The following is a 26,596-nucleotide window of genomic DNA, read 5'->3' as shown; positions in this document are numbered from 1 at the left end:
AAAACATAACAGTTTAAAAAGTCAGATAATTGTCCAAGCTTCAGGCCCATTCCTTCCTGCCCCTAGTTTCTACTCCCCAAAGGCAACCACTTTTCTCTTTCAGCAATTTCTTCATTTACCTTAAGATTTCCAAATAATGTGATTTTATTGTTGTTTATTATTTTATGTATTGTACATTAATGTCTTATCTACCATACCACCTGAATTCTCCCACTGTCATTATAATGAATTTTGGTCAAGAGGTGTTCAGTGTTTGTGGTTTTTTGTTTGTTTGTTTTAATGTTTGTTTTTGAGAGAGAGAGAAAGAGAGACAGAGCGTGAGTGGGGGAGGGGCAGAGAGAGAGAGAGAGGGAGACACAGAATCCGAAGCAGGCTCCAGGCTCCAAGGCATTAGCACAGAGCCTGACATGGGGCTCGAACCCATGAACGGTGAGATCATGACCTGAGCTGAAGTCGGACCTTAACTGACTGAGCCACCCAGGCGTCCTGGTGTTCAGTGTTAATATTACTGTCACTTTGTATGTAATCCCAGCTAGAGCACATATGTATAATTTGTAATATATTATAATTAGATTTACTTTCATGCATGGATTTTGTTTTCTCTGAAGTTAATGCTATATTTCTTGTTTTATGTCTACTATTAATTCATCTCCAAACTCTTCCAAACTCACAAAAGTGAAAAATCTAACCTCAATTTTTCCACTATATCGGTAATTTTTTTTTTACTGGAAATTTCCATGTGTATTCCAATCTGAACTGATTGCTTTCTAGTCTGTCATCCTGGGATTTTCCTTCACCATCATCTTGGGACTTATATTGATTTCTCTTCGGAGTTGGTACCCCTGCTTTCTGGCTTCAATAACTTCTTTCTTGGCATATTTCCTTTTAATGGTGGAACACAAATTCTGGTAGCTTAGTGAGAGAGAGTATGTGGGAGATACACATTTTTTGATGCCCTACTTGTCTGTAAATTTCTTTATTCTCCCCTAAGATTTGATTGCTAATTTGGTTGGAAGTAAAATTTTGAAGTCTTCTAGCTTTGATTGTTACTGTTGAGAATAACATCTGGTCTAATGCCATGTTCGTTTCTGACCTTTTATACCTGATCTCTTTTTCTCTCTGAAAGCATTTAAGATCCTTGATACTCTACTAAAGTTGCACAAGGATATGCCTGGTAGATGGCTTTTCTTCACTGAGTTGAACACATGCAGTCCCTTCTACTTACTCTGTGGACCCATTTTCTTCAGATTCTGGGCAGTTTTCCTGCATCCCCTTTCATTCCTCCATTTCTTTGGTTCCCTTTTCTGAAGTATGTGTTGTTTAGATGTTGGCCTTCCTGTCCTGATCCTCTTAATTTTCTTATATTTTTTCATCCCATTTTCTGTCTCTCTGTTCTTCATCTCCACTTTCTGGGAGATTTCCTAAAGTTTATCTTTCATCCTTTATAATATACTTTTTATTTCTGCTATCATATTTGTAATTTTTGTTACGTCTCTTCTTCATAGCATCTTCTTATCATGGATGTAGACTTATTTGTTTTAGTTGTTTTGAAGGGTTTTTTTCCTCCTGCACTGTGTCTATTTTTTACTCAGATGTTACTTTTAATATTTGCTTGTTTTGTCCTCCAAGTGATTGGCTTTCCTCTTGTGATCTTTGGTTGGTATTTCAATGAGGAACAAAGAACTCATTGGAGCTTTTCTGGGAAGCTCAAACTTGGAGCTTCCTTAGGTATGAGATTGATGATCATAGAGGAACTCAGCTATTCATTCATTCACTGCCCTGTTTGAGCAGTGTCTGTAATTCTTTTCTTTTAGGCTATTTTAGTTTCCCCGAGAGGTATCTACAGTCTTTAGCCTGAGGACTGTCAGCCTGACTGCCAGTATTCTCCCAGCTCAGTGGGGAAGGTAACTGAGGTTTTCCCTTGTTGTAACATGTAGGCTTTTACTCACTTCACCTGTTTTATTAACCTCCTTCATCTCCCACAGCTCTGCTTGATATCTTCAAGTCTAGAGTCCCTCTGGTTCACGTAAAAAGACTCAACCTCATCTCGGGCCATAGTGGGGAGAGGTAGTAGCCTCACTGCACGGGGCTGAGTCAGGGATCTGGGAGTCCTTGAATGTAGGCTTTTAACTAATTCTTCTGCTTCCGCCCCATGTGTACTCCAATCTTCCGGGTCATCAAGCACTTTTAATTCCCGACCTTTCTGGGACTCTACAGAGCAAATGGCTTGCTTTTTTGGCTCTCTCCTTTATCCCCTCCCCAGTGCCAGAGATGTGGCTTTCAGCTTTCACGGGTCACATCAGTCTACTTTGCAGCTTCTGAAATGTTCTGAACTCCAGCTGCGCTACTGTCCTCTCTCCAGTTCATTTTGTCTTCGTTGGTTTTTTTTTTCAATCCCTTACTTCTCATTTTGGTGAGATTTCAAGAGGGATTGAAGGTAAATTGTTGTGTTTAATTTGTCTTAACCAGAAGTCTATGTGATCTTTACTATTTTAATTTTTAGTGATTGTATTTTCCACCCATTTATCATAGTTTATTCATTTGCCTGTTTTTTGAAAACATAGGTAACTTCCAAAGTATTCTTTTTTTTTTTTTTAATTTTTTTTAGGGGTGCCTGGGTGGCTCAGTTGGTTAAGTATCCAACTTCACCTCAGGTCATGATCTCACGGTTTATGAGTTCAAGCCCCACATCAGGAGCCTGCTTCAGATTCTGTGTCTCCCTCTCTCCCTGCCCCTCCCTCCACTGACACTTTTTTTTTTTTTAATGTTTATTTATTTTTTGAGAGACAGAGTGTGAGAGGGGTAGGGTTAGAGAGAGAGGGAGACACAGAATCTGAAGCAGGACTTCCAACGTATTCTACTTTAAGTTTTTATTCTGAGCATTTATTACTTTTGTAATATTTGAAAAACCAATAAAAGTAATACATATTTAGGAGCTCCTGGGTGGCTCAGTCAGTTAAATGTCCAACTTCAGCTCAGGTCATGATCTCGTGGTTCGTGAGTTCAAGCCCCACGTCAGGCTCTGTACTGACAGCTCAGCGTCTGGAGCCTGCTTCAGATTCTGTGTCTCCCTCTCTCTCTGCCCCTCCCCTGCTCATGCTCTCTCTCTCTCTCTCTCTCTCTCAAAAATAAACATTAAAAAAAATTTTTTTAAGTAATACATATTTATTATTTTTTAGCTGAAAGAGAACAATATAAAGAAGAAAAGTAATTGCAGTAATAGCATTACTCAGAGGTAACATTTGATAAGAGTGTGTATGAGAGAGAGAAACGAACAAAAGTATATATGTGCACATATATACAGAAATATGTATTATATATGGCATATATATTCACTCCTAAAAATTAGAATCATACTATATATATAGTATGCTTTTTTTTTCAACTGTCATTATTTTGTGAACATTTTTTCATGTCAGTATTCTACACCATCTTTATTGTTATTTAGTTCACTTTACGGATATACCATTAAAAACATTCTTTTTTTTTTTAATTTTTTTTTTAAACGTTTATTTATTTTTGAGATGGAGAGAGACACAGCATGAAGGGGGGAGGGGCAGAGAGAGAGGGAGACACAGAATCTGAAGCAGGCTCCAGGCTCTGAGCTGTCAGCAGAGAGCCCGACGCGGGGCTCAAACTCACGGACCGTGAGATCGTGACCTGAGCCGAAGTCGGACGCTCAAGGACGCTCATCCGACTGAGCCACCCAGGCGCCCCAAAAACATTCTTTAATCTTGGAGATTACAGCATGTAATACTATGAAATTATAACCAACACTTAATGTAAGAACACTCTGAATGTTTAACTTTTTTTTTTTAATTTTTTTTTTCAACGTTTATTTATTTTTGGGACAGAGAGAGACAGAGCATGAACGGGCGAGGGGCAGAGAGAGAGGGAGACACAGAATCGGAAACAGGCTCCAGGCTCTGAGCCATCAGCCCAGAGCCTGACGCGGGGCTCGAACTCACGGACCGCGAGATCGTGACCTGGCTGAAGTCGGACGCTTAACCGACTGCGCCACCCAGGCGCCCCAATGTTTAACTTTTTTATAAGAGTTAGAAAAATTTAAAAGCTATCCCTGTCCTTTTTTGGTAGATTGTGCCCTGAATCCTTATCTTAAAGATTTGACTTGTTGGAGTACCTGGATGGCTCAGTCGGTTAAGTGTCTGACTTTGGCTCAGGTCATGATCTTGCTGTTCATGAGTTCGAGCCCTGCATCAAGCTCTGTGCTGACAGTTTGGAGCCTGGAGCCTGCTTCAGATTCTGTCTCCCTCACTGTCTGTCCCTCCCCCCGCTCACACTATGTGTCTTTCTCTCAAAAATAAATGAACCTTAAAATTTTTTAAAAAATAAATAAAGATTTGACTTGTTAATAATTCTTGTCCTCCCGTTTATTTCCAAGTGATACATGATATTCTCTCCATCCTAATAAAGTGCTGTGGGTTATTTTTGTGATACGTATGACATCTTGGTTTTCTTGTTTGTTTTTTTTCCAATTGATGTTGATGTGTGCTTTTTTGTTTATGAGCTCCTTTTGGGCAATTTGGACTCTGTTTTCAGTTTTTTTTACTATTACCTTGCCATAGAGTATCTAGGGGAAATTATACTACTACAGTACTTTTAATACTGATATGACTGGAATTTTAAGTCCCTTACGCTTCCACCTAAACTGGAAGAACTTAGGGAAATATGTTATATTGAGTATAAATTAAACAAAGATCCCACTATTCTCAACAAATACACACATGTATTTGTGGATTTTTAAAAATATTACTTCTTGAGTACATTCTCATGATTCAGAATGCAAAATAGTATAAAAAGGTACACATTGGGAAATATGGGTCCTATCCCATCCTTGTCCATTCTGTTCATCTCCCCTTCCCCATACAGGCAATTGCTTTTCATAATATTCTTTAATATTTCCTTATGTGAATACAAACAAAAATATGAATATGTGTTTTTAGTTTTCTCTCTTACTCAAAAGACAGTACACTATATACAGTGTTCTACACCTTATTATTTAATTATCTTGGAAGTCTTGTTTAGTGGTGCATAGAGAACTTGCTTTTTTTTTTTCTTAACAGCTCTTTAGTATCCAGTTATGTAAATGGTTTATTTAACCATTCTCCATAGACAAACTCTTGGCTAACTAATGTATTATTTTAATGTATGTTTTTTAAACTTTTTCAGGTGGATATGGACAAGAGTGGTGAAATGCGACTTATAGAACTGGATGAATCTTTCAAAAGTGAACATACTGTTTTTGTAACACCACCTGAGATCCCCCATCTACCCAATGGTGAAGAACCCCCTTTACAGTACAGGTATTCAAGAGGCAGAATGTTTGAGATTGAAAGAGAGAAGCAATCCATCATCTGTGACGTAGCTTTCTAAGGACTGTGGTATTTTCAAAAATCCAAACTTTACAGATTCCTAATTTTTAGGTGGTAAGCAAGCTTATCCCACATCCATTATTAAGTTTTGAGGTATAAAAAGAAAAGAATTATAATTTTGCATAATCTAGACTTGGGAAGCTCTATATATCTACATAAGTATCTGTTCTCATAAATGTTGGCTAAATTCAGTTAGGACTCACCCCACCAAAATGCAGCACTTTTATTACAGATTTTGATTTTTTGTTTCTCACTAAAGCTGATTTCCTCCCTTTCATCCCCTTCCCCACACACATATTGATTAATGTAATCTGTTTACAAAAATTGATATAGAGTCAATATTTGTGGCCTTGATTTTGACGATATAATTTTTTAGGCTATTAATTTTTTTGTGAGTTTTTCTTTTAAGCTGTGGAAATTCAGAACTATTGAGAATTGATCATTGTTAATTCAGGAAGTTTGTTCAGACACTGTGCTGAGTGCTTGGGACATAGACTTGAATGATACATTGTTTACTGCTTTCAAGTCTAGTGGAAAAGAGAGGAAAGTTCTGAGATAGGGTTATGATAGAGTTAGATATATTATAATCTATGTATCTAGATGTATATTATGTGCATGCACTTGTTATCTACTAGAGGTAGTTTCTAGTATGCATTTGTTTTTACTTAGAATGGTATTTCCTTCTAATAAATAGTATGTATGTATGTATTTATTTATTTATATTTTCGAGAGAGAGCATGCAAGTGAGTGAGGGGGGGAGAGAGAATCCCACGAGGGGCAGAGTGAGAGGAAGAGAGAATGTGGAGTCAAAAGCGGGCTCGAACTCACCCGATGCAGGAGCTTGAACCCACAAACCGTGAGATCATGAACTGAGCCAAAGTCAGATGCTTAACTGACCTGGCCACCCAGGCACCCCTATTTATTTATTCTTTAACATTTAAAAAATTTTTTTTTAATTTTTTATGTTTATTTATTTTTGAGAGACAGAGCATGAGCAGGGGCAGGGCAGAGAGAGAGGGAGACACAGAATCCAAAACAGGCTCCAGGCTCTGAGCTGTCAGCACGAAGTCTGACGCGGGGCTCCAACCCACAAACCATGAGATCAAGACCAGAGCCAAAGTCGGAAGCTTAACTGACTAAGCCACCCAGGTGCCCCTATTTATTTATTTTGAGAGAGAGAGAGTTGGGGAGGGACAGAGAGAGAGAAAGAGAGAGAATCCCAAGCAGGCTCTGAGCTGCCAGTGCAGAGCCTAACTCGGGGCTCAATCTCAGGAACACTGAGAACATGACCTGAGCTGAAATTAAGTGTCAGTCACTTAACCGATTGAACCATCCAGGTGCCCCTAAACTGATATTTCATTTTATTTATTTATTTATTTTTAATTTTTTTTTTTTAATGTTTGTTTATTTTTGAGACAGAGCGATACAGAGCATGAATGGAGGGGAGGGTCAGAGAGAGGGAGACACAGAATCTGAAACAGGCTCCAGGCTCCGAGCTGCCAGCACAGAGCCTGACGCGGGGCTCGAACTCACGGACCGTGAGATCATGACCTGAGCCGAAGTCGGACGCTTAACCGACTGAGCCACCCAGGCGCCCCTGATATTTCGTTTTAGATAATAAATGATTTCTTTCTCCAATAATATTTTCTTAATTTAAAGCCATTTCACATCTATCACTCATTAGGTCATAGTTTATTTTCATTGAAAAAGGATTTTTCAGAACATCCTTATTTGTAACTCGGATTAAATTCTTCCTTTTACAGACACAAAAGTGGTGCAACAGGTGTTTGTGAATGTCAGTTAATTCATAGGCCACTTGGCTCCTGCCCTTACTTTTTGTCTATTGATGATGTTGCTCAGATCACTTTTTAAAATTCTGCCTTTTGTCAAAGGTGTTCAAAATCTCTCTCCTAATTTCTTTCTCACCTTTTTTTTTTCTTTCTAAACAAGATCTCATTTCTTTGATCCCTTTGGTACATTATACTTCTAAGACTTTTGTGGGGAGACATGTTTCACTAATAAAGTTTTGTTTTTTTTATGATTTCTTTTTAACTTTTTCAAAATTTAACTTTTAGATTTACTTTAATAAAAAATTGCTTAGCTTGGAAAGTTTCTATTTTTTAAAGAGTCTAAGTCACTCTTTGAATTGAGACTAACAATATAATTCTGGTGTAATCATACCAATCATTGGAAAAACAACTTAAATGTCTTTAATGAGTACAGTGGGTCCTCTTAGTGAGAGGTGACTCATATTCTTACATTGTCTGTGTAAAATGATAAGGTAGTAAGCAAGTTTCCATAAGACACACAGAATGGTCTCATTATCACACATGTACATACAATGAATTTTTTAAGGGGCATAGTTTTCCTGAACTTCTTTGCTAATTTATTCCTACTTAACATTCAATATTTATCAACATTTTTTCATTTTACTGAATTTGCCTATAGTAATGTATAATAGATATAGTTTACTATCTTTTATTATAACTGGTTTTCTCAGTTAATTGAAACTATTTGTATGCCCTTAGGAAGATTTTAAAGTAGGTTCATTGTGATGCTCAGGGGCTTCTTCTATTCTTTTCAAAAGCATGTCTTTTTCCTAGCTGCTGCTACCTTTTAAATTCCCAAAATACTTTGCTCTAGCACCCACATTAGGCCCACCTCCTCATAGAGCCACTCATTCTAATCTTTTCTTCTTTTCCAACCTCTTCAATTTTCTTTCTCATAAATGAGGGCCTAAACCTACTTAACTAACGTGATAAACCAATTCATAATAATATGTTTGTCCTGGAGCACTAATATGTTATTTGTATCTTTTTAAGGGGACAGTTCAACAATAATATTTTAATCTAAAGCAGTGATTTTAATGACTGTCCTGTCTGAAAGCGTATTGATTTGGTGGACCTTTTACCATCATATTATCTGATATGTTTGCTGTGTATCTACATGAATACTAACTTACAAAGCTTGCTTGATTTACTTTAGGGTTTGATGTCAAGTTCAACAAAATTTAAATATATTTTGCTTTTTTAGCTCTAAAATATATACTTGAGTTTGTGTTTGACTATTAGAAGGCAACATTAGCATGAATATTTGTTAAGTATATATCATTGTCTGATGGAGAAAAATAGTTGAAATATTGGTCAGAATATTTTTTAGATTATAACCAGTATGATCATCTATGTGTGCTTGAGTTTTTTTTTTCTTTTCAAAAACAGCTATAATGGATTTCCAGTTCTTAGAAACAATTTATTTGAAAGACCTGAAGGATTTCTACAAACACGAAAGAACAAATTGCCTTCAAAATCAAGTAGTCCTAGTAGCCCTTCTCCCATGTTCAGAAGAACAAAACAGGTACTTTGACAATTTTGCGCTTTTCATATATTCAAGTATTAGAACAAAATTAATGTGATACTCTTTCTTAATATATTTTACTGCCCCGTATATATGAGTAGGTTATCATGCTCCGCAAGGCGTCCTGAATTCATAGTAATGTGACTTCAAAACATTAACTAATTTTCCTATCCTAGAATTTTATTTTACACATCTTATAATACACATTCAAGCAGAGGCTTGACTATATAGTAATTACAGACAGATTTTGTGAGCGAAATATTATAAAAACATATGACCTGCCCTTATTCAGCATTCAGTTAATAAATAAGAATACTTAAATGTGTATATTTATTAATGAGATCCTTGCATTGTTTTTCTAGGAAATTAAATCAGCCCATAAAATTGCCAAGAAGTATTCTTCTATTCCCCAAATGTGGTCTAGGTGTCTACTGCGTCACTGTTACGGACTATGGTTTATTTGTCTGCCAGCTTATGTGAAAGTGTGTCATTCAAAAGTCAGGGCCCTGAAAACAGCATATGATGTGCTTAAAAAAATGCAGTCAAAGAAGATGGATCCCCCTGATGAGGTAACATTTTTTTTCAAATGCATTTTAGGGGCACCTGAGTGGCTGAGTTGGTTAACCATCCAACTGCAGCTCAGGCTGCGATCTCACGGTTGGTGAGTCCGAGTCCTGTAGCAGGTTCTGTGCTGACAGTGCAGAGCCTACCTGGGATTCTCTCTTTCTCTGCCTCTCAAAATAAATAAATAAACTTAAAAAAAGTAATAAATTTATTTTAAACATGTTTTTTAACGCATTGTTTTAAAAACTTAAAAACGGGAAAAACAATAGCAACTGTAAGAAATGAAATAAAAAGCATTACTTTATTTTGGATTTATGTTCATGCGTACTTTGTTTCTGTACACTATGCGTTTTGTGTTTCAGGTGTGCTACCGCATTCTCATGCAGCTCTGTGGACAGTATGATCAGCCCGTGCTTGCAGTTCGAGTGCTTTTCGAAATGCAGAAAGCTGGTATTGACCCCAATGCCATTACTTATGGTTATTATAATAAGGTAATTACTTTGATTTAGTGGAAAAAAAGTATAACTTTTGTGATTATACAACCTTAATTTATTGGCAGAAATCATTGATTCAGGCCTTGTTTGGCATTAATTTTGGAGTACTAAAGTATATTTTTTAAACCAGATAAGATTTTTTATTCTATTTTGTGTTATACAATCTGTTTAGATCTTCTTTAGCTTAACTATAAAGCCAATGTACACTCACTTATCAATATTATTTTACTAATTATTTTATTTTGTTGAATGCATAGGCTGTTCTGGAAAGTACTTGGCCCTCAAGAAGTCGTAGTGGCTATTTTCTTTGGACAAAAGTAAGAAACGTTGTTTTAGGAGTAGCACAGTTCAAAAGAGCTTTAAAGAAACACGCACACTTATCACAAACAACTCTCTCAGGTAATTAAAGGTTCTTAAAGGATGTATATGTTTTACTTTAAAAAAAAATTCATTGACTAGTTACACTTTACATTTCTTTAGAAATTTTACATAGTTTCAAAATATTTAATGTTTTCTAGTTTTTATTGCCATTAAGCAAATTCTAATATTAGAGTATTTTCCCCTTTGAAAAACACCAAATTTCACCTTTTTCCTGGAACTGTTAAATTATGAAGCTCTGGTGATCTTGCTTTAGTGTTCAGTAATAATTCACAATAGTTATAGTTGGTATAGTTGTATTTTGCTAATTATGTGGCACATTTCGTGTTCAGTATTAGTGGATTATAAGCTTGAGCAACAACTAATGTGTATTTTTGGTATCTCCCTGAGTAGTAAAATGCTGTCACATTGTGTTCTTAAGCAGATGGCAGTGACCTGGATGCTATTAGTCATGGCAGCATGGATAGTGGTCATGGGACACAAACTGTGGAGCAGGCACCTTTTAATACGGGTTTAATCAAAGTATATGCTACTGATGATAGATCTAGTACAGGTTTGTGTGTGCTTATGTATACATTTATTACAGTACATTTTACAAACTAGATTTGCTCGTCTGTCTTTTTTAGATTTTAATTTTCAATGATGTATTTAAGTTAACTGTCACTTTTTAATTTTATATGATAGGCATTTGGTTTGATACTGTGTTTAATAAGTACATGCTGTTTTATTCATTCTTTATTTGAATAGAAATAAAAGTGTGAGAGTTTATTCAAGTATTTAGCCGATGATAATCTAATTAACTCTGGATAGCACACAGATATCTTTATCATGTAATTTTTTAAGGATAAATTCTTCCTTGTAATTGTGAAAATGTTATTAGAGGTTTTTTAAAAGAGAAACTTTATAGCCCTGATCTGAGTTAATAGTACATATCAACATCAACTTCCTGGTTTTAACAGTGTATTATATTTCATGTCAGATAGTATCATTGAGAGAAGCTGGGTAAACAGTACACAGGAACTCTCTGTACTGTATTATTTTGTCAGCTTCTTGTGAGTCTTCTACTATAGTAAAATAAAAAGGCATTATAAAAAACTTTTCAAATATATATAAAGCTTGTAGTCTTCTAGCACTGAAGATGCCATTAATTTCATTAAAATATCAGATTTGTACATAATCTTCCTCTGAGAATTAAAACTGACACACTGAAATTTGTTGAATAATTGTACATTTAAAAAAGATACATGACTTTTGTGCATAGTGTAAGAGCCACCTCTTAACAGACAGAAATTTTAAATTAAATATCTGAGCATTAATAACAAAATATGAAGGCTTCTTTCTCTACATATGGTAGCATTATTTTGGTCTGTCTCCTTTTATGCCTACTTTTAAGAGTAATGAATGTAAGCAAATTGTGTTGCAGTGTAATTTTCATAGTTGTTCTTACTTGGCTGGTTTTATATTTTGATCATGCGATATGAATTAATCCGGGTTATAGTAGTCATCTTCAGGCATTCTCTCTTAAAAATGAAGAAATCAATTTTATTTTTTAGTTTTATTTGTATTTCAGTAATTTCTACACCCCACGTGGGGCTCAAACTCACAACCCTAAGGTCAAGAGTCGCACCTTCTTCTGACTGAGCCGACCAGAGGCCCCTCTATCTTTTGTTTTTAAGTGTGGCTTTTGAAAAGTTTATTTTAAAGCATTGCAGAATCCAACAAAAGCATGAATTTCCATCATGATCATCTTCATATTTTTAAATTTGTATTTTCTGTGGAAATGGAGCCAAAAGTTTGATTAGAAAAAAAAAAAAACCTCAAAAATATAATTTTAAAGTAAATACCTAGTGATACTTAATACAGTTTCTTTACACAGTTCTTTATAGGTTTATAAAACCGTTCAATATATAGCCTCTCTCATATAGTCATAACTGCTTTGTGTGTTATAAATCTGGAGACTTGAAATCCAAACCAAAAGGTTGAGTGGTTTGCTTAAAATCGTGTCTCCTAAGATGGAGAAGTGGGATTTAAAACCTTGTATTTTGATGCTAATCTAGTGAAAACAATTTGCTGAAAATTACAGAGGACTTCTTGAACAGCAATGTATTAGAAGTTTTCTTCTATCAGTGCAGGGTTTGCTTTTCTTAACAGTGACACATTTTTTTCTCATTCCCATGTATCTGTACTCAAGTGCAATTCACTAATTATTCCATTGAACTTGCAGAAAAATAATTACCTATCAATAAATTTAAATAAACCCAAACCTAAATGATTTTTGGGTAGAATCATTTATACATTTGGCTTCAGTGATCTGCGTGTGAATGTTCTGTCAGGAATTCCCTGCAGATTTTTCTTCTCCATTGCTTAGCTGGAACTTAGACTTTAACCTGGAAAGGTCATGGGCTTAAAGAACATCTGGATAGTCTGTACCTTTAGGATCCCGGACAGTAGTGTGAATGTACATAGTCTCTTTTGACTGCAGTGTGGAGCCAGAAATGTTACTTTGCGATCATCCCTTTCTTGCATTAGTAGAGATGGAGGAGGGGAGCTGACAAAATAATGCTTTCAATTGTAAGTTATCCAGAAAATTTCTCATCAGTAAGTCTAAACACTAGTGTGTTGCTCCTAATTCCAGTTGTTCTCACTAAAGAAGCTTATGATAAACAGCAGAGGGTTTTTGTTTCTTTTTTTTTTCTCTTTTTCCTAGGTGGCCAGTCTGATCTTGGGTATAATTCATTATCTAAGGATGAAGTTAGAAGAGGGGATATATCTACTGAAGAAATTCAAGAAGAAAAAGATAAGAAAGGGAGTGATTCTAGTTCCCGTAGGTATTAAGTTGATATTGTATAAATTTGTGCACGTCTATTAACGGAAAACACAAGTGGCTTCAAGTATAAAAGTACTAATTTTATTTTCCAAGTTCCCATTATAACTCCTCTTTCCTCACATTACAGGCTCTCTTCACCACCTAATGTTCCAACACACAAATACTTTATGTGTAAAGTGTCTCGTCTCAGTGGCACAACACTCTCCAATCAAATTCTCTTCTCGTAGTACAAATATATATATTTCTTCAAGCAGTGGCTCTTTTCTAAGGTTTAACAATATTTTTATGTAATGCTTTGTTAATGGTCTGTGACTTCTATTTTTCCCCTTTGCCCACCTCCATCAAAAGCAGCATTTCACAACCAAAAAGAAATACAAAATGTGTGGACCTCACACATGACCAGTACTTAGTAATTTGATACACGTCTTGAGGCCTCAAATAACTGGAATCATTTACTTGTGATTGACAAATAGATGTAGAGGTGTTTGGTATTTTCTAATCACCTATTTTAAGATAGAAATATTTAGGGGGTGCCTGGGTGGCTTAGTCGGTCGGGCGTCTGACTTTGGCTCATGTCATGATCTCACAGTTCGTGAGTTTGAGCCCCGCGTCGGGCTCTGTGCTGACAGCTCAGAGCCTGCATCCTGTTTCAGATTCTGTGTTTCCCTCTCTCTGCTCCTTCCCCACTCATGCTCTGTCTCTGTCTCTCTCAAAAATAAATAAATATTAAAAATTTTTTTTTATTTTTTTTTTATTTTTTTTAAAGATAGAAATATTTAGAACTGAAAGCTTCTTCTCTTTATGCCTTCTATGAAGTACATAGCTTTTATCTTAATGATTTCATTTTAATCTTTACAGTATCAGAGAGCGAGAGTGCAAAAGGAAGTGCTGATTGTCTTCCTGAGCTTAATTATCAAAGTTCTTCCAGTATAGTTCGCCCCAGTGGCACCAGTGACAATGGTGCTGATAAAATATCAGAAGAAGGCTCTGGTAAGTTGAACAGTACACATCTTTTGAGTTTGGAATGATGGACTTTCTGGAAGGGGGAAGTGGGAGCAAGTGAGATGATCCATCTGAGGGTACCTTACACTTACCAGTTTTTAGATGAAGCATATAGTTCTTTTTGTTGTTGTTGTTTTAAGTTTATTTATTTATGTTGAGAGTGAGAGAGTGAGCACGAGCGGGAAAGGGGCAGAAAGGGAGAGAGAGGATCCCAAGCAGGCTCCGAGCTGTCAGTGCAGAGCCTGACATGAGGCTTGATCCCACAAACCATGAGATCATGACCTGAACCGAAATTGGGAGTCGGACACTTAATTGAGCCATCCAGGAGCCCCTGAAGCCTATAGTTCTTTAATCTTCATTATTGTCCCTGTTTTCTCAGAAGCAAGAGGATAGTCTTCCAGATAGTTTAGATAATAATACCTAATATTTTTTTTCTTTTCAGAGTACTTTTTACATATTATTTTGTATTTGTTAATAGAACAATGCTTAGATTAAGGAGAGAGGATATAAGCGCTCTTTTATAGATGAGAAGACTAAGGCATATTCTGACTGTTGACAGGTCACATAAGTTATCACCTAATTAATGGAAAAGAGTGTTTAGGATTTGGGATAATATTTGGTCTCACAAATTTTCATCAAATCATTTTTGGGGGAGGGGCGCCTGGGTGGCTCAGTCGGTTAAGCGTCCCACTTCAGCTCAGGTCATGATCTCACAGTCCGTGAGTTCGAGCCCTGCATCGGGCTCAGTGCTGACAGCTTGGAGCCTGGAGCCTACTTCAGATTCTGTGTCTCCCTGCCCCTGTCTGCCCCTCCCCTGCTTGTGCTCTGTCTCTCTCTGTCTCTCAATAATAAATAGTTGTTAAAAAATTTTTTTAAAAAACAAAACATAAGGGGCGCCTGGGTGGCGCAGTCGGTTAAGCGTCCGACTTCAGCCAGGTCACGATCTCGCGGTCCGTGAGTTCGAGCCCCGCGTCGGGCTCTGGGCTGATGGCTCAGAGCCTGGAGCCTGTTTCCGATTCTGTGTCTCCCTCTCTCTCTGCCGCTCCCCCGTTCATGCTCTGTCTCTCTCTGTCCCAAAATTAAATAAACGTTGAAAAAAAAAATTTAAAAAACAAAACATGTACTGTCTCTCAACAGAAAAAGTTTGCAGCGCCCCCTGCTCCAGCTATCAAAAAAAAAGTTAAATGATCTATAGCCATCTTACTTTGCATTTCTTTATTAGATAATTGTTAAAACTAAAATGTTAACATTTGTTTCATTGGCATTGTGGAATTGCCTCACCACCATTTCGTCCCTCCTAGTCATTGTCTAATTATAACTCTTAATACCTTGCCTTTGGTAGTCTTTGCTCTGTAGTTCTCCCATTACTATCTATTCATGCTTGCCTTTTTCCTAAGATCTGCTTTTATGACCTTGCTGTTTTAATATGATTGTAAACCATCCTTTGATCCTGACATTTTGTCAAAGTAATCAGCAGCTGACTCATCGTCTGACTTCTGTCTTTGCTGAACAAGTCAGGTTTTAAAAGCCTATGATAGGACCACCAGCCACATCTATCTCCTTTTATCAGGAAAGCAAAAACTTTTCCAGAAACCCTCAAAAACTGCTGCTTTAACATTACTGGCCAGAATCATGTCACAGAACTGCCTGGTCCAAGGAAGTTACGTAGTTTGTGGCTCTGTGTCAGAGGCATGAAGCATCCAGTATAGTCTGGTGGACCTTAGCATTTATATGAACCAAGGATTAGACTAATTTAACTGTAAGTAGCCAGATAGTATTTTAGGCCTTGCAGGTCACACACAGTTCTGTCACCTAATCTTCTTTGTGGGTGTGTGATTTTTACAACCTTTTAAAAATCTAAAAACCAGGGGTGCCTGCGTGACTGAGTTTGTTAAGCATTCTACTCTTGATATCGACTCAGGTCATGATCTCACGGAGATGGGATTGAGTTCCCCGCCAGGCTCTATGCTGAGCTTGGATCCTGCTTGGGATTACCTCTTTCCCTGTCTCTCTGCCCTTCCCCCATCTGTTTCTCTCTCTCCCTCTCTCTCTCTCTCTCTCTCTCTCTCTCTCTCTCTCTTAAAAATAAATAAACTTAAGAAAATGAAAAAACCAGGGGTGCCTGTACAAAAACAGTCAACAGGCCAGATTTGGCTCAGAAGCATAGTTTGCCCTCCCCTGGTATAATTTGATAACCAGCTTTATTTGCCTTCAGGCTGTAGCATGGTTTTGACTTTGCAAGGGAACCCTTACACAGCTATTTAAATGCAATCCCAGAGTACTGTCTTTGGGTTGTAAAATTCCTTCAGGTCGGGGTGCCTGGGTGGCTCTGTGGGTTAGGCGTCCAACTAAGGTCACGATCTTGCGGTTTGTGAGTTCGAGCCCCGCATCGGGCTCTGTGCTGACAGCTCAGAGCCTGGAGCCTGGTTCAGATTCTGTATCTCCCTCTCTCTCTGCCCCTCCCCTGCTCGTGCTCTGTCTCTCTCTGTCTCTCAATAATAAATAAACGTTAAAAAAAGAATTCCTCCAGGTCTTTGATAATATATAATCTGTCAAGCAGGAGATTTCTCAGAATATTAAAAAAAAGCATATTTTTTATTTTTTATGTCTTAATCATAAGGTGATATAGAAGCAAAGAATAAATTTTACCTTTCTGTTATGCTATTTTCCTTGTTAATGATATATGCTTATTATATTATTACTTGTTATATTATTACTTTTATCTCCTATTCTGTTAAATGAATACATCACATGGCAAGAAAAAGGCACATTTTTAATAATTGCCTGGTGATAGCACACTAATTCTGTTGGATAAACATATAAAAAGAATAGTTAACAATACCATACCTAGGCTAATGCTTTAGAGAAGACTCCCACATAATTACAGTTAAGGTGATCAGAAATCTAAATGTCTGCTTTCAGCCTTGGTATCTAAGTAATTTGGCAAAAAGTAGTGAAAAGTGTTTCTGAGTAGAAAGTAGCCATTCACATTTGACTGTTATAAACTTGCAAACCATATGTAAAACAAAGGTAAAATTATTTAGCCATATCTATAGTCCTAGGATTTAGAGCTTTTTAAAATAATTTTTACATATGGGGTAAAACTAACATAGCTGCCTTTTATTTGGTTTGGTTTAGCATTTTTTGTTTTTTTCATTTTTACAGGCAGAAGTCTTAGAATCTCAAGGTCATCTAGTACAACCACAATTGCGTAACTGTTGCTTAATCAACTTAGTAGAATTAATATAAATTTATTATTAAATATAAGAAAGGTACATTTAAAAATTTTTTTTGAGTGCACACAATGTTACAATAGTTTCAGGTGTACAGCATAGTGATTTAGCATCTCTAGACGTATGGTGTGCTCCCCACAGTGGAGCTACCGTGTATCACCATATGACACTATTACACTGTCACTGGAGGCATTCCCTATGCTGTGCCTTTTATTCCCATGACTTATTTCTTCCATAGTTGAAAGCCTGTATCTCCCACTCCAAGAAAGGTAAATATTAATCTTAATTTACAGTTTTAAAAAGCAGTACACGCTGGGGTGCCTGGGTGGCTCAATGAGTTGAGCATCGGCCTTGGGCTCAGGTCATGATCTCATAGTTTGTGAGTTCAGGCCCCACGTCAGGCTTTGTGCTGACAGCTCAGAGCCTGGTGCCTGCTTCAGATTCTTTGTCTCCCTCTCTCTCTGCTCCTCCCTCACTCACACTCTATCTCTGTCTCTCAAATATGAATAAACGTTAAAAAAAATTTAGGGGTGCCTGGGTGGCTCGGTCAGTTGGGCATCCAACTTCGGCTCAGTTCATGATCTCACCACTCGTGAATTTGAGCCCCACATCGGGCTCTGTGCTGACAGCTCAGAGCCTGGAGCCTGCTTCCGATTCTGTGTCTCCCCGTCTCTCTTGCCCCTCTCCTGCTCATGCTCTGTCTCTTTCTCTCAAATATAAATGTTAAAAAAGATTTTTTTTATTTAAATAAAAATAATTTTAAAAAGCAGTACCTGTTAATGTCTCAGAGCATACCTTTCATAGTCAGTCATGTCTGGACTCGAATCCCACTTCTTTCACTTAAGGGCTGGGTAACTTTGGGCTAGATAATTAATCTGAGTGTCAGTTTCTTCTCAACCTGTAAGGATGTTGGAATGATTGTAGTAGATAATGCGAGGAAAGTGCCTAGTTATGGTGTCTGTCAAATAAGACGGTACTCAGAGGAAATAATTCAGTGAATACTTGCTATTATCACTTTCATTACTTAGTATTTTCAAAATGTAAGCCACCTTACATTTGCACATGACATTTTTCATGGCTAAAAACACTTGACTTGTTTTTCAGAAAGCACATCTGAGCTGCTCTTAATGTCATCCTTTGAGGGTCCAAATGAAACAGGAAAGAGTCAAAGTAGATGCTTCAGGAAAAGACATAAAAGTGACAACGAAGCTGATTTGCAGCAGCGACTCTCCTGGGGAAGCAGAGAGCGTAGTCTTAGCGGAGGAGTACTGGTGGGACTTGTGCTCAGTAGAGTCAACCAGGAAGCAAATCCTGGAGACATGGCCGAAAAACTAGGAGCTGACGCAAAAATACTTTCAAATGTGATCTCAAAAAGCACAAGACCAACTAGTCTTGATATTGGAAAGCCACCTTTGAGATCAAAAAGAGACAGTCTAGAAAAGGAATCTAGTGATGACGATACACCTTTCGATGGTTCCGATTGTTTGGCAGATAAAGTGGATTCTCCCGTTATTTTTGATTTGGAGGACTTAGACAGCGAAACAGATGGGTCAAAAGTGGGATATGTTGCTTCACAAAACCCCAAGAGGATTCAGCGTCTCAGCAGCAGCTTTTCAGTAAAACCCTCTGAAAAAACGGATGTCGCCACGGGATTTGATCCCCTCTCCCTTTTGGTTGCTGAGACTGAACAGCAACAAAAAGGGGAGGAGGAGGAGGATGACGATGACAGCAAAAGCGTTTCAACACCATCCGCTAGGCGTGATTTGGCTGAAGAAATTGTGATGTATATGAATAACATGAGCAGTCCGTTGACGAGCCGCACGCCAAGCATTGATTTACAACGGGCATGTGATGATAAATCAACTGGTAAGAAAAGTCCAACACTGGTCAAGGCATGCAGAAGATCCAGCTTGCCTCCTCATTCTCCTAGGCCGATGAGACTTACCAAATCTAAAAGTTACACGAAAACTGAGGAGAGACCAAGGGACAGACTCTGGTCTTCTCCGGCCTTCTCACCTACTTGCCCATTTAGGGAAGACTCTCAAGATGCATTAACCCATTCGTCACCTTCATTTAATTTAGATACACTGCTAGTACCTAAACTAGACGTTCTGAGGAACAGTATGTTTACTGCTGGGAAAGGAGTTGCAGAGAAAGCCAGCAAATGGTATTCAAGATTCACCATGTATACCACCTCATCTAAGGTAAGTTCTGTTTGTGTTTTCTACTTTCCCTTTTACCCTCCTCCACCACCAAAAGCCCCTTCCTTGCAAAGATGTCCGTTTTTACCATTCTCCTTAAACACAACTTGACCAAAAAGGAATCTTGGGATGCATAAGGTTTGTAAATATCAGAACCTGAACTTGAATAATAACTTCGAAAGAAAATTCACTAACCAAGGGTTATGTTTTTAGTTCACTTTTGAACGAAAATGATTGTAGCTGGAGTCAAAATTAGTGTTATATGAAAATGCCTACTGAACTTCATTATTTCCTTCAAAATGGGGATTTTTTTTTCAGGTAGCGTCTAGCATGCCTTCAAAATTATTAGCCGACATAGGATTTTTCCTCCTAGTTAGGATGGAGTAGCTTGTGACGGACCCACTACATATCTCTCGAGAGCAAAAAGCTAAAGGAAATATAAAGTATCTGTTTAAAGTCATCAGACATTTGCTAAAGCAACTAGAAAGTACTGGGGCAAGATTGTAGCAAGAAGAGAATAGCAGAGAGGAGACACGCTACAGCTACATTTCCCCTGAGGGCATTTGTTGAATCTGAGCTCAGAACTGGGAGTTGCAAATCCCTTATCAGAGGACTGAGGAGAGGTGAGGGGCCACAGAGCTTTGGGGATCTCGTAAAACTGGAAAGACAAAATTAGAGGCTTGTGGGTCCTCAAATAACACCGATTTTTTTCCTTCAAGATATGTTCCAAATACTGATAGTGCATGAGACAGGAGGCTAAAAAGGTAAGCCGAAAGTCTCTGACAAAAAAGAGTTTTCAGCAGTTTCACGGTGTTGGGAATACAGTTGCAAAGAGTTCCTAAGTTCTTAGGGGGCGGGAGTGCAGGCAGGGAGCTTCGATAAGCACACGGAGCCCTTGGTCAGAAGTCCTACAGAGCCATGCTGTTGGCAAACCAGAGGTGGACTACACCTGACCAGAACTGCACCCCGGGCTTTTCTCAGCTCAGCCTGTGATTAGATGAAGATAATCAGCCTTTATCTAACACATGAAAGAGTGTGCCCTTTCTAGAGGAAAAGAATATCATTAGAGTCCTCATAATTTTTTACATATAATTTTTTATATTCTATCGTTTAATGAAAAATCGCTATACCAAGAGATGGGACCGTAACTAAAATACAAAAGAAAAACAGGGAGTGGGAAGAGACCTTCAGGTGGTCCAAATAGTTAACTTAGCAGGAGACTTTTGAAATACTTTTAGTATGTTCAAGAAAATTGAGGAAAAGGTGAAAAACAGCTGCAAAGGTAGAAAGTTTCACTGGATAATTATCCATTAAAAAGAATCAAGTATAAATTCTAGAACTGAAAAAGATTTGAAATTAAGAATGCAGTAGTTCAGTAGTTGGACTTAACAGCAGACAAAACACAGAAAAAGAAAGTAGTAAACTAGATGGAAACTCAGTAAAAAATATCCACCCTGAAGCACAGACGGGAAAACAAATGGAAAATACAAAAGCAGAGGTGGGATTTAGTGACAATGCCTAACACTGATGTAACTGAGTTCCAAAAGAAGAAAGAATGAGATGGAAGGAACATTTAAAAAGCGAATTGCCAAAGATTTTCCCGAAGTGACTAAAGATGGCAACTCACATATTTAGAAGATCTACAAATGTCAAGCAGAATAAATGCAAAGAAAACCATACTTAGGCATCTCCTGTTAAAATAGATGGGAATGGAATACAAAGAGGAAATCATAGAAGGACCCAGGGACAAGAGCTGTCTTACCTTCAAATGGAACAACAGTAAGAAACCGACACTTGTCTTCTGAACAGAAACTTTGATGTCCGGAGATCCTGGAAAGACCCCTTTAGAGCGCTGAGAGAAAACCGTCACCCTGTTTTCCTACACCCAGCAAATATCATCTCTAAAAATTAGGGTGAGAGTCCCAGTTCCACTGTGGTAATTTAAGGCCACCAAAGCCCATCCCTCCCCCTGAATATAACTAAAATCTCCAGACAAAACACAAAAAACAACTAAGAATTCTGAAAAAGCAGGCAGGTTGTGGGGAGGGACCCAGACAGAGGTGGATTCCCCATTTTCTTTTCTCCTGCATCTTCACCCCAAGAGCAGGTCCAGTCACGGTGTGGCATGACAGCCCTGGCAGCTGAGACTTCAAGAGAAACCCCACAGTTCCTGGGCAGAGGAACCAGAGAAGGGGGGCAACTGTGAGCTGGAGAGTTTGAGGGGAATCTGAGAGAAGGGAATTCCCAGATTCCGTGAATGCCCCAAACAAGAGTCCCTTGAGCGACACGTGCATGGGATAAATGCAAACCAGCAGAGACGAAGCTTAGAGGACTAAACTAAGAATTAAGTCACTGCCTATAAAAATTGAAACACAAATTATAATCAGAACATAACTTTATTGCCAGCCTGCTGTAGCAAAAGCATGTGTTCTCCAAGAGATTATAACAGTACCCAGACTCCAAAATATAACGTTCATGGTATCCAAAATAAAATCCACAATTGCTTGATAGGTAAAGAACCAGGAAAATGTGACCCAGTTCTCAACGGAAAGACAACCCTGAGATGACCCAGATGTTGAAATTATCCAACTGAAACTCTAAAGTAGGTATTACAACCAGGTTTCCTGAGGTTAAAGAAAAACACATTTGGATAAATGAAAAGGAATTCTCAGCAAGAAATAGAAACTATTTTTGAAAAACACAATGTATAACTAAAAAAAAAAAAAGCCTGAAATAAACTCATTGGATGGGCTCAGCAGAATGGAGAGGGTAGAGGAAAGAGCCTCAGAGACTTGTGGGACAATATCAAAAGATATAACATATAATTGGAGTTCCAGAAATATTAGAGAAAAGGATTGTGGTAGAAAAGATATCTGAAGAAATAAATAATGGCTCAAACTTCCCAAACTTGGTAAAAGATTTAGATTTACAGGTGTAAGAGGCTCAGTAAACTATTAGATAGGATAAACTCGAAACCACATCTATACACACATAAGCAAAACTGCTAAAAAGCAAAGATATCCATCTACTAATAAAATGACTGCTGGGGGTGGGGGGAATTAATAGAAAATATCCTGAAAACTGTTAAAGACAAATGACACATTACCTACAGAGGAATGAGGATTTGAATGACCATATATTTTTTATCACAATCCGTGGAGGAAAGAACACACTGGAACCACACCATGAATGTGCCAAAAGACCTGTCAACCAGAATTCTTTATCCAGTGAAAATACTCTTCAGGGGTAAAGGCGAAATAAACACATTTTCAGATAAAGGAAAAGAATTCATGGCTAGCAGTCCTGCTGTATAAAACATGCTAAAGGAAGTTCTTCAGGCTGAAGACAATGATACCACAAGCAAAACTGTATCTGCAGGAATGAAGGAAGAACAAAATACATGGTAAATAGTCGTATGATATAAAAAAATGTACTTTTTTCTCTCTTAAATTCCTTAAAATGCTTATAATTCTCCAACCTAAAACTTATGACATGTTACGGAATATGCAACATAGGTACATGTTTTACAGTGGTAAAGGGATTCACTGCGCTGACATTCATTAGTTATATTATTATACATGAAGTGGTATAATATGAACTTGAAGTAGGCTGTAAGTGATTAGGTGTGTATATTCTAATTCCTAGAGCACCCACTTTAAAAACACAATGCGATGTAGCCAAAAAAAGCCAATAAAAATATTCAAATAATCCTAAGAAAGAACAACTCAACACATACACACACACACACACCATGACTAAAAAAATGTAAATTGTATTATCTGGGCAGTAGAATTATAGATATTTAAATTTCTTTTAAGTTTATTTACTTATTTTGAGAGCAAGAGCAAGCTGTGGAAGGGCAGAGAGAGAAGGGAAGAGAGAGATTCCCAAGGAAGCTCTGTGCTGCCAGTGCAGAGCCCAGCCCAACGTGGGGCTTGATTCTGTGAACCTCAAGATCATGACCAGAGCTGATATCAAGAGTTAGACGCTAACTGACTGAGCCACCCAGGCACCCCCGCTCCAATATTTTTCTTTATACAAAAATTCATACCTATCAGATGTTCATATGTATTGTTGATGTAACCAGCAAAATATTTAACTTAACATTTTGGTGTTCTCAAAAATGAAAACTGGAAATACATGTCTTTGAAACCTAGGTTATTATGGAAAACAATAAAATGTAAACATAAATTTTAATAGAATGCAATTCTAATGGTATCATCCTGGGCTGGGATTTGCAGGGAGGAAAAGGAACAATAAATGAAGAGATTCAAAGTCAGCCAAGGGTATCTTACTAGCAGGTATCGCTTTGATCTAACTCCAAATGTTATCTAAATGATTTCCAGCCCGCTGTTTGTCCAAATTAGTAGCCCTTGTGAAATCGGTTGTTTTCTTTCTGTAGACATTGTAATGTTGATTAATCGATCATCTGAGTAATTAGGCATTTCCTCTGCCTTAGGAGTGACATTTTAAATAATTAACTTTAAATATGAAGGAAATTAAGCTTATAATTATGTCCTCAGGATCAAAGTTCTGATCGTACCAGTCTTTCTTCAGTGGGAGCCCAGGATTCTGAATCTACCTCTTTAACAGATGAAGATGTTTGCCAGGAGTTGGAAGGAGCCACTTCCTCCCAAGAGAGCAGTGCCACTTCAGGGACTAAGGGAATTGATTTCAGCAGAACAAGCCTGGAAAGTTCTGCCTCCTTAGAAGGTGTGTCCACACAGCTTGGTCATACTGCATTTTATATGTGGTGCCTTTACTTTTTTTCCTTTGTTTTAATTTTGTAAAAGATTTGCGTAGCTCCAGATCTCCAAAACAGTAAGAAACCCAGGCACTTTCAGAGAGGTGTGCCTTCCAGCCCCACCCCTTCATCTGGTTTTCTCCCTGTGCCTAGAAGTAACCATTTTTATTCATTTTGGTTTATCCTTCATTGCTGCTGCTTTAAAAATATAGGGATGTGTGTGTTCTTACTGCCTCCTTGGCTTCTTACTGAAAAGTAACCTACTTTCCCACTCCTTGTTTTTTTCACTTAACAATGTATCTTAAATCACATCACATAGCATTGTCCCCTATTCATTTTTACAGTTGCATAGTCAATCATCTGTGGATATGTCATAGTTCATTTTAATCACTTCCCTGTTGACGGACATTAGGTGTCCAGCCTTTGACTATTATCAGTGATGCTATGATGCATGTATGTCATCTTATATTTTTGACAGGGTATCTTTGGAAGATACTCAAAAATTCTCCCTTGAAGTGGTATTGCCAAGTTGCCTTCCTCGGGGGTATGCTGTTTTGCACTCCCACTGGCAGTATATAAGAATACCTATTTCCCCACAGCCTTGTCAACAAAATATGTTGGCACACTTTTGGATTTTTTGCCATCTGATAGGTGAGGACTGTATTCCAGTTTGGTTTCATTTATATTACTCTTGTAAGTCGAGTAACTTTTTATGTGTTCAAGGACTATTTGTATTTCTTTTTCTATGGACTATCTTTTGCCGGCGTTTCACTTGTTGGCCCTTTTTTTTTTTTTAAGTTTTGATAGTTCTTTTTTTATATTAGGGAATCCTTTGTGTCATATAATTGTCAGATATTTCCTTCCAAGTGTGTTAAATTTCTGTGGGTATTTTTGCCACACAGAAGTTTTTAATTTTATGTCATCAAATTTCTCAGCATTTCCCTGACTACTTCTGGATTTTGAGGTATTAGGAAAGATTTCCCCTTCCAGAGTTCGCCAATGTTTTCTTCTGACACTTGTTTAGTTTTCTTTCTAACATTTTCTGAGTTCAGCAGACTTTCTCTGTAAAGGGCCTGCTTTAAATAGTTTAGGTTTTGTGGGCCACATACATCTGTCACATATTCCTTTTTCTCATTTTCTTTAAAAAAAAATTTTTTTTTAATGTTTATTTTTGAGAGAGAGACAGACAGAGCATGAGCGTGGGGGGGGGGGGGGTGGGAGGGGAGGCAGAGCGACAGGGAGACACAGAATCTGAAGCAGGCTCCTGTCTCTGAACTGTCAGCACAGAGCCCGACACAGAGCCCGAACCCACGAACTGTGAGATCATGAGCTGCGCCGAAGTCGGACACTTAACCAACTGAGCCACCCAGGTGCCCCCATCGTTTTCTTTTTATCACAACAGTCTAAAAACCATTCTTAGCCCTTGGCCATACACAAGTAGATTTGACACCCGATTTAGATATTTAATACATTTGAAATTTGTCCTAATGTATGATGTGAGGAATGGACGCACTATAGTATTTTTTTCATTTGCACCTTTGCTATTTTAAAAAGTTTTTGTTGTGGGGATTTTCAAATGTACACAGAAGTAGAAAGAATAGCACAATGAATCCCCATTACCCTTCACCCAGTTGCAACAATTGTCAACAAATGACCAGTCTTGTTTTTTGTCTTTCCCCCTCCTATAGTCCCAACATTTTTTCCTTCCCCACTGGATTATCTTAAAATAAATCCCAGGGGCGCCGGCTTGGCTCAGTCGGTTGAGTGTCCGACTTCGATTCAGGTCATGATCTCATGGTTCATGGGTTCAAGCCCCACATTGGGTTCTGTGCTGACAGTTCAGAGCCTGGAGCCTGTTTCAGATTCTGTGTCTCCCTCTCTCTCTGTCCCTCTCTCGCTTGCACTCTGTCTCTCTGTCTCAAAAGTAAATAAACATTAAAAAAAATGTTTTTAAGTAAATCCCAAACAGCATATAATTTTATTCATCAGTACTTCAATATGTAGCTCTAAAATATAAGGACTTTAATGTTTTATATTGTTAAAAAAACGGAATTCAACCAAGTAAATTTGAAGATCTAACTGGCTTTCTTAAACGATTCATGAATTGGGCAGCATGCCATCTAGCAAGTAGAAGGGAGCTCCAAATTATACAAAACAGAAGGTTTTTATAGAAGGGTGGGGCAAGAAAGTTATTAGCAAAAGAAAAAGAATTTTCCAGGCAAAGTCACTTTCCCTTGGGAGAAGCAGTCTTACCATGCAGATGACTTCATCTTCCTTTGTGAGATGGAGGGGCCCATGTGGCAGACTCCTTGGCACTGGTTGGAAAATTCCTGACTGACTGGTTAAAACTATACTCTAAGGGAGGTTGAAACTGCAATTAGATTAGATATAAAGCCCTTTTGGGAA

General features: G+C 37.8%; 1 protein-coding gene across 6 annotated transcripts in view; it reads left to right on the top strand.

Annotated features, from left to right (window-relative positions):
* The window catches only part of DENND4A (DENN domain containing 4A), a 133,200-nt gene that overhangs the window by 85,696 nt on the left and 20,908 nt on the right, over positions 1–26,596 (top strand). For 2 of the 6 annotated variants that reach the window (XM_040493009.1, XM_040493011.1), the window contains exons 15-24: positions 5,191–5,324; positions 8,612–8,747; positions 9,110–9,316; positions 9,674–9,802; positions 10,063–10,204; positions 10,608–10,736; positions 12,891–13,007; positions 13,869–14,000; positions 18,350–19,449; positions 23,970–24,159. In XM_040493009.1, the coding sequence (XP_040348943.1) occupies positions 5,191–5,324; positions 8,612–8,747; positions 9,110–9,316; positions 9,674–9,802; positions 10,063–10,204; positions 10,608–10,736; positions 12,891–13,007; positions 13,869–14,000; positions 18,350–19,449; positions 23,970–24,159 (2,416 nt within the window). Of the gene's footprint in view, positions 1–5,190; positions 5,325–8,611; positions 8,748–9,109; positions 9,317–9,673; positions 9,803–10,062; positions 10,205–10,604; positions 10,737–12,890; positions 13,008–13,868; positions 14,001–18,349; positions 19,450–23,969; positions 24,160–26,596 lie in introns of all 6 variants that reach the window. The other 4 variants (XM_040493008.1, XM_040493010.1, XM_040493013.1 and 1 more) reach the window with 2 other exon arrangements.

This window comes from Herpailurus yagouaroundi, unplaced genomic scaffold (genome assembly GCF_014898765.1).
Source record: "Herpailurus yagouaroundi ecotype Mexico unplaced genomic scaffold, PumYag 184, whole genome shotgun sequence".
In the NCBI taxonomy this organism is placed as follows: Eukaryota; Metazoa; Chordata; class Mammalia; order Carnivora; family Felidae; genus Herpailurus; species Herpailurus yagouaroundi.
Note: the sequence above shows the minus strand (reverse complement) of the source record. Positions and strands in the feature narration are given on the sequence as shown.